The sequence below is a fragment of the Oncorhynchus tshawytscha genome, linkage group LG33 (assembly GCF_018296145.1).
Source record: "Oncorhynchus tshawytscha isolate Ot180627B linkage group LG33, Otsh_v2.0, whole genome shotgun sequence".
NCBI lineage: Eukaryota > Metazoa > Chordata > Actinopteri > Salmoniformes > Salmonidae > Oncorhynchus > Oncorhynchus tshawytscha.
The window spans coordinates 37,511,246-37,520,192 of NC_056461.1; the positions used below are offsets into that span (position 1 = coordinate 37,511,246).

General features: G+C 41.2%; 1 protein-coding gene across 1 annotated transcript; it reads left to right on the forward strand.

Moving 5' to 3' along the window:
* Nucleotides 1–3,347: 3,347 nt before the first annotated feature.
* On the forward strand, nt 3,348–7,518 carry LOC112231404 (claudin-7-B). The gene is made up of 4 exons (XM_024398140.2): nt 3,348–3,878; nt 6,175–6,339; nt 6,419–6,503; nt 6,672–7,518. Exons 1-4 carry the CDS (start codon nt 3,656–3,658, stop codon nt 6,829–6,831), a joined length of 633 nt encoding a protein of 210 aa, XP_024253908.1. The 5' UTR covers nt 3,348–3,655; the 3' UTR covers nt 6,832–7,518.
* The last annotated feature ends 1,429 nt before the right edge of the window (nt 7,519–8,947 follow it).

Consider the following 8,947-nt stretch of genomic DNA (forward strand, 5'->3'; position numbering starts at 1 on the left):
CAGCATCGTGAAGAAGGCGCAGCAGAGCCTCTTCAACCTCAGGAGGCTGAAGAAATTCGACTTGTCACCAAAAGCACTCACAAACTTCTACAGATGCACAATCGAGAGCATCCTGTCGGGCTGTATCACCGCCTGGTACGGCAGCTTCTCCGCCCACAACCGTAAGGCTCTCCAGAGGGTAGTGAGGTCTGCACAACGCATCACCGGGGGCAAACTACCTGCCCTCCAGGACACCTACACCACCCGATTTCACAGGAAGGCCATAAAGATCATCAAGGACAACAACCACCCGAGCCACTGCCTGTTCACCCCGCTATCATCCAGAAGGCAAGGTCAGTACAGGTGCATCAAAGCTGGGACCGAGAGACTGAAAAACAGCTTCTATCTCACGGCCATCAGACTGTTAAACAGCCACCACTAACATTGAGTGGCTGCTGCCAACACACTGACTCAACTCCAGCCACTTTAATAATGGGAATTGATGGGAAATGATGTAAAATATATCACTAGCCACTTTAAACAACGCTACCTAATATAATGTTTCCATACCCTACATTATTCATCTCATATGTATACGTATATACTGTACTCTATATCATCTACTGCATCTTTATGTAATACATGTATCACTAACCACTTTAACTATGCCACTTTGTTTACATACTCATCTCATATGTATATACTGCACTCAATACCATCTACTGTATCTTGCCTATGCCGCTCTGTACCATCACTCATTCATATATCTTTATGTACATGTTCTTTATCCCCTTACACTTGTGTCTATAAGGTAGTAGTTTTGGAATTGTTAGCTAGATTACTTGTTGCTTATTACTGCATTGTCGGAACTAGAAGCACAAGCATTTCGCTACACTCGCATTAACATCTGCTAACCATGTGTATGTGACAAATAAAATTTGATTTGATTTAGAGCACAGTAGAGTTCAGTTCAGTATATTAGAGTAGAGTTTAGTTCAGTAGGGTGGACTAGAGTTCAGTACACTAGATAACAGTACAGTCATGTACATTAAAGTACAGTAAAGCACAGTAGGGTACAGTAGAGTACAATATAGTACATTACACTGTACTTTACTCTGCTGTGCTCTACTATGCTGTCCAAACTTGTGAAACACAGACATCTATGATTGGAACAAATCAAGGCCTTTCCAGACCGGACCAAGTCTAAACCAATCAAAGATGTCTATGTTGGGCCAAATCGAGACCGGTCGGACCAGACATCTGTGGACGTTGAAATCAAAGACGATCCAGACCGGATCAAATCTGAACCGATCATAGACGTTTATGTTTGGGGCAGTCCGGTCCAATCAAATTTGAACCTGTCATAGACTTCTATGGATGGACCAAATTTCAACATCATTTCAACATCCATGGACATCGGTGTGGGACAGTGCTCACTGGGTTGCATTTACCATTTACTTTCCACTGCTGTACCCCTGACTGCATCCCTGCACATTGATATGATGGTAATGATCTTGTGTATAGCCTACCTTCTCATGTTTGTTAGTCTTAGATATGTTGAAAATTTGTTTTAAAAAAAGGTATTTGACATAGTTATTGAAGATTGCATTGTTGAAAAAGAGCTCGTAAGTAATCATTTCGCTGGATGGTTCTACACCTGTTGTATCCTGTACATGTGAGAAGTAAACTTTGATTCGATTTTTCACAGTAAGCCTGGGATGATTTTCACAGTAAACCTTGGATAGTCTCAAATCAAATCAAATTGTATTTGTCACATACACATGGTTAGCATATGTTAATGTGAGTGTAGCAAAATGCTTGTGCTTCTAGTTCCGACAATGCAGTAATAACCAACAAGTAATCTAACCTAACAATTTCACAACTACCTTATACACACAAGTGTAAAGGGATGAAGAATATGTAGATAAAAATATATGAATGAGTGATGGTACAGAACGGCATAGGCAAGATGCAGTAGATGGTATCGAGTACAGTATATACATATGAGATGAGTAATGTAGGGTATGTAAACATAGAAAAGTGGCATTGTTTAAAGTGGCTAGTGATACATTGTTAGAGGAATTTAACTCCTATATGTTCATTAACCAATTCAATTAAAACACTCTGTCCGTTTCTAAGAATTTGTAAGATACTTATTTGCATATAATGGACAGAGACCAGTTTCAAAATGAATCAGTAGCGTTTATTTTCCGAGAGCTCTGGTCATAATACCATGTACATTAGTTTATATACCTCACATTTCATCATAAATGTCTCTCCTCCTCTCAGATACAATGGCAATATAGTTCACAAGCCTTCCCACATTGTCTGCCATCTGTTAAACAATCTACTACAAGCCCAAGGTCTCTCCCCTCCCTGGGTAGAGACAGAATGTTTTGTGAGGAACACAGTATTCCAGCCGGTCTGACGATAGCTCCATTCATTTCTAACAAGGAACAGAAAGTCCTATTTCTTGACTAAAACTACAGACCTTATATTCAGTATTATGATTATAATAATATGGAGTTGAGTCAGTATGTCTGAGGACATCTGAGGGTTGGAACTAAGATTGGAGTGATTGGTTGATTGGCAAATACACCTAGAGTCCAGCGCAATTAGGAAATAGACTTGTTTGTATATTTTCTCCCTAAATCAATAGTTGATCTCATTCTAATCCATTTTTTAAATATATATATTTTTATTCTGCCCTTACCCTCCTTTCCCCTGGTCAGAGGACTTGGTGGAAAACATAAAAATAAATATATATATATATATATATATACTGAACAAAAATATAAACGTAACATACAACAATTTAAAATATTTTACTGAGTTACAATTCATATAAGGAAATCAGTCCATTGAAATAAATGTGTTAGGCCTTGATCTTTGGATTTCACGTGACTGGGCAGGTGAAGAAGGCAGATGTGGAAAGCGGGGTAGGGACATAATAAAACATTATAAAAAATATAAATAAAAAGGTTGATTATACATGATGCAAGTAATGTTATTTGATATACTTAATTATATATGCTAATGTCATAGCTGATCTATCCCCTAGAAAAATAAACTGAACACCTGGTATAGGCCCCTATGCCTGAGCACAAGAGATCGGCCCTTGATTTAGGGGATTTTCTTCTTCTTTAAAAAAAAACAATTTTAAACTTCACCAAATGATTTGTGAACGATTAGTCACAGCATCACATTCGGGAAATTATTGAAGTTGAACGGTTTGGTTTCATTATACTGTGACAGAAACGGTGACATCATGAAACCTCAGGTCTATCGAAGGTGAATGACTCGAAACTGTGCGCGTTCCCGCCCCTTGTGAGGAAGAGACCTTAAAAACGCTCGTCCCCGACCGACCCTCATTATAATAATCAAGGTGCGGCTTGGCAACAGGTGCTGAGAAATTCTACCGTTTGCGTTTTAGAGGTGAAGCTGCCAAGTTGTTTTTATAGTTTGCAGAAAGCAGCCGCTACTTTCTAAAACAATTTTACAAAAAAGAGCTCCTTTTGAAGACATTAATTGTGTGAGCGCGTCAAGGGCTTCTTTTCAAAAACAGGTGGACAGTAATTTCCTCTTCGTGCCAATCAATTTGTTGTCTTTATTATACTACAAAGATTATTCAAGGTCAGTGACATTCCTAAAACTCGGTTTGCTTCAAGGAGTTGAAATGGCCAACTCGGGACTCCAGATTTTGGGGTTTGCCCTGTCGCTACTGGGTCTGATCGGGTTAATTGTCGGCACAATTCTTCCCCAGTGGAAAATGTCCGCCTATGTCGGGGACAACATCATCACAGCGGTGTCTATGTACCAGGGATTATGGATGTCTTGTGCATTTCAGAGTACCGGCCAGATCCAATGCAAAGTCTATGACTCAATTCTGCAACTTGACTGTAAGTAGGCTAATGAATTTGTTTATATATAAAATTAGTTTCATTTTCCAGTATGAAACTATGTGGCATGAGTACAATGTCAAAAGTTAATGTTGAGAACATGCTGTTTGAATTTGCTAGGCGAGGGAATTAACGCGCGCCCCTGCTATAGATGACGCATGCGCCGATTCTTATTGGAAACCTGATAATGTTCTATGAAACTGCCACACCTTGTGTGCGATTTACGACTCATACTTAAGTGTCCATATTCTATGTACATTTTTGGTTGCTTTGTTATCCTTTTGATATTCATTAACTTAGCCCCAATGGACTCTATCCAACATTTCTTTGCCCATTATGGGGCTACTCCTATTTCATATCTCACCATCGGTTCACGATATCAGGGGATATAACCAAACACAGGCTACTGGAGGAATGCTTTGTATTCACGTTGGTTCGTGGACATGGCTGTGTTGCGCAGTTACCAATAGGGTAATGGTTATCCAGACAGCCATTGTCCTGTGCCATGCCCTCATCCGCCTATTGGAAAAACCCTTATTAGCTAGCTGCAGGCAGTATCGAGGGGGGACGAGTTGCTGGCATGGGGGTAAATCAAGCCTTGATCTCTGCTCTGTTTAGTCAACACGCCATTGAATGGACTCACAGATGTGGCAGTCTGCGTGCACAGTCAGCAAGAGGCACAGATACATTCCTCATCTAGCCTATTACTGAATAAAACTGGCTCGCGGCGATATTTTCCTGTTTAGCTTCCTACCCCACTGGTGTTATTAGAGTACAATATTAGCTTAAACCAACAGAAATCACTAAATCATGACATTTCATAAATGTAGGCATGGCCCAAACGTTAGCCTCTGACTACACTCCCTGCCAACTGCCCCAGATAAAATTGCTAGATCCTGTATCTCAAGTAGTTTAAGTAGCGACTTCTGTCCACTACATCCTACTCTATCAAATGTATTTTATAAAGCCCTCCTTATATCAGCCGTTGTCACAAAGTGCTTCTATGGACAGTCTAAAACCCCGAAGAGCAAGCGATGTAGAAGCATGGTGTTTAAGAAACTTGTCTTAAATGTGGCTTGCTGGGTGAGTGCCATCCATTCATATTTTTACACTTCGGCAAAAGTGCACCTGTAAAAGACTGCTCTCAGACATTGAGAGCATAGACTTTACTGAGCTGCTTGAGCTCCCTGACTGCATGGTAGTTTTAGTGGCTGTAAAACCACTGTTTGACTAGTGTATCAACTATTTTGATAAAGCTATATCGTTTTATAGACTCCTTATCTCTTATACTCTTTTGCTTGTATGCTTTATCATATCTGCAAACATTAACACAAGCCATGTCTGATAAAGGCATTGTAATCAAACCAGTGGTCAATGTAACAAGTAAGTAAATAGCTTGATGTCAATTGCATTGCACTGATAGCAGGAAGGTGGAGAAATCCCAGATATGAGGAACTGTGGAAATTAATTAGGCTGTGCCAAATGCTTATTTAAATTTCTTCATGGGTTCCAGGTAAGCAATGATTGCGGTGTACTGTTTTTCTCATGCCAATTGCAATCTGTGGAACTGGAGCTTTTCAGAAATGCATAGTTTCAGGCGTCGATAAGTTGTCTAAATGCTTCCTGGCTCGTATGTGGGTGTTATGAGGCCATAGTAAATAATTTCTGTCGAAACAGCCATTTTGATTTGGGATCTTGTGAATGTAACCTAAAGCGAGATCTACTTGCTGTGGGAGGGTCTAGCTAGCCAATAGTGAGAAAGTCCCTCCTAGTGAAACCCGACTCCCCGTCTGTCTCATGACTGGTCTGACTGGTTCCTGACTTGCCAACTGAGCTAGAGGGGGAGGGGTGGCGCACACTTCACCCTCATGGGGGTTTCCGGTTGAAGCCGGTTTCTGTTGCACCTGACTAGGTGCATTGGGGGAGGGTGTGGTTGAGGCAAAGATGGAGAATATCAGTGTTTAGTTTGCATGTATTGTTTGTGGCTACACTGCTCTCAGGTTTCAATAACCTGGATATGAAAGCTAATCACCTAATTGGGTTAAACTTTATATTCCTATAACTGAAACTTGTGGCTAAATTCAAATTATTTGGTTGGATAAATCAAACATTTTTCAATGGTTATTTATTCACTCAACCATCCATATTGACTTCGACCATATCGACTTCATATCAAACTAACTTATCTCAGTTGGGGAGAAAAACAGGAGGGCCATGTAATGCACCATAAATTATTTGTTTGCCACCCTAAAGGGATATCCTGGTGTATTAACCCTGTCATCCCCCAACTCTCCAGCTGCACTCCAGGCAACGCGTGCCCTGATGATTGTGGGCATCATTGTGACCGTGGCTGGACTGGGTGTGGCCACCATGGGAATGAAGTGCACCAACTGTGGGGGAGATGACAAAAACAAGAAGTCTCGGATCGCCATGACCGGTGGCATCGTCCTGCTGATTGGATGTGAGTTACCTTGAAATTGGCTCTTGATTCTCTGTATGCTCTGATGGTTTAACCGCTAACATTTCGTTCCCCTCCATAGCTCTGTGTGCAACTATCGCCTGCTCGTGGTATGCTAACAACATCATCAAGGAGTTCTACAACCCATTCGCCCCTGTTAACTCCAAGTAAGTACTACTGAATCTCTCTTTGGCTAACTTCCCTTTAGTGCCCCTCTTATCACCTGGCGTCTTTAATTCACTATCTTGATGGTGTTGAATGCTGGAAGTTGCTTTCCATTTTTCTGTTATGCATGTCATTTTACAACTGAGCCAACACAAACCCTCATCTTCTAGGTATGAGTTTGGTTCAGCCATATTCATTGCCTGGGCTGGAGCATTCCTGGACATAATTGGTGGTGCCATGCTCGCAGCAACCTGCCCCAAGGGCAAACCTAAGGTCAAATACCCCATCGCCTCCACTCGTCCCACCAGCAGCAGCAAGGAGTACGTTTGAGTTTCATGGATGCTGTAGGAAAACTTAAGAATCTACAGCGCATCAGTCCTACTCCAAATGACATTTTGGTCCGTCAGTCCACTTTTTTTAAACTACGTGTTTTTTTCCCCCAGGGTATACCCTCAGTTACAATTAATCAGTAAGGATGTAATTAAGAGATTGTTCTAGAGGACTGCTCATGATGTTTACTTTTAAGGTAGAGCAGATGTTGAGTGTTGGCCTCAGACCTTTTTACATCCCTTCACTTTTCCCATTTCTATTACTGTAGCCTACATGGACAGGCCAGATGACTATGTAATGATGGGGCCATCATGCTTTGGTATTACATTACAACGGCCAACCATACCACAAGCTGTTTTAGGAGCCAATCGGGAAATGCAAGCCTATATCTAGATGTATAATGATTACGCTAGATACATCATTTTGAATTCTACAACACATGCCTCTGTCAAGACTTGTAATTTCTGAAGGCCCGAGACTGTTCTCCCACAACTAAGATTGTTGACTATTTGCTGTGATTCACTTAATGCAATTATCAGCGGTAAAGGTGTACTCTCATTTTGGCAACTTTTTAAAAAATTGGCTAGTAACCTAAAATATGTATGCTTTTCCCAAGAGTAGTTTTGTAATACTGCCACATGTTTAATTTTGAACTTTGTCTTCTGTAAATAAATCAAATAAAATGGAGGCAAGTTGTGGGTTCTGGTTTACTGTGTCTGTTGTGGGATTCCATGCCAGATATGCAGAGATGTTGCAAGAAATCATGTTTATACATAAATTGCAGTAGTCTTGAATGCACTGAAGTCCTGAGTTCCCAGCTGTTTTGAACGTGGCAATAACATAGGTGTTGCGTTCCACTGCCCAGACATGGCATGCATCAACCAATGGTTGGGGTGCCACGTCATCGCCTGAGATTGCTATCCAGGTGTTTTAAGACCTAGCAGGCGTCCGCAATGCCTGGTCAGAGAAGACACCTAGGATGTGGTTAGCTGATACTTAAAATACCTAACCAGGAGTTGACGACCTGTTAGGTGCAGCAATGTCTAAGCTCTGGAACCCAGTCTTTATGATCCTCATGGGGCTTGTTTCGCATTGCAGCCAACAGTGCAGGCCATTGCCAACTGACTGATCTACAAATCACCTTGCATCATAAATAACGACTTATTTGTAGGTCAGTAAGTCACACTTGTGATACATTAATCTAGGCAAAATGGTTTAGATCCCCCTCGAACTTGGTCTGGTAGCCTGGCGGGTAGAGTTGGGCCAGTAACCAAGGTTGCTCCCAAGCAAGGCAGTTAACCCACTGTTACCTGGGCAGCCTTCTGCACCTCTAATTCAGAGGGGTTGGGTTTCATGTGGAAGATGAATTGTTGTACAACTGCACGCCCCCCAGTCTCTCTGGCATGTTTGGGGGATGGGTGGAATGAGCTGCATGAAGCTATAAAGCTCACAGGCAGGGGAATCTAACAATGTACATTAAGTTCTCTCAAATCAGTGAGGTAGGGACTATTTTTGAAATGTTCTCATTGTCTTCAACCGTGAGCTTGTGACTTTGTATAGGTTCATTTCCAAAGACTAACGGGTTTTATTACAAATAAATAACCGACTGAGGGGTTGAGTAAGACACAGATTTTGGGCTGAGGACTATGTTCCTTTGACTTTATCACTATCTGGTGGTGCATACTCATTACACAACAGCAGATCACATTCTAAAAGTGGTTCCCAAACAGGGTTACTTGACAGAGGGTTCTTGAGAAGACTCATGAGATAATAGTCCTACTGGTATAATGCACATGAAGGGATATGTCAGGGGTATTCCGGGCAGAGCAAAATTAGCTTGGTACAATTTATTAAATATTTTCTTAACTCTATTTGCTTAAAACTGCATGGTTGGTTAAGGGCTTGTAAGTTGTATTTGGCACAATAAAATGTGATTTGATAACTGAAAAGGGTTGGGGAAAACTGTAACTAGATTCAAGGAAGATTTAGAAAACACGTTCTTGACAAGTGAATTGATTTAAGCTAAACCCTGCTTGTATAGCTCTAGTGAGGGGTAGATTTTACAACTTTACATCTATTAATCTTGACAAAGAGACAAGACTGAGCCAAACTGAAC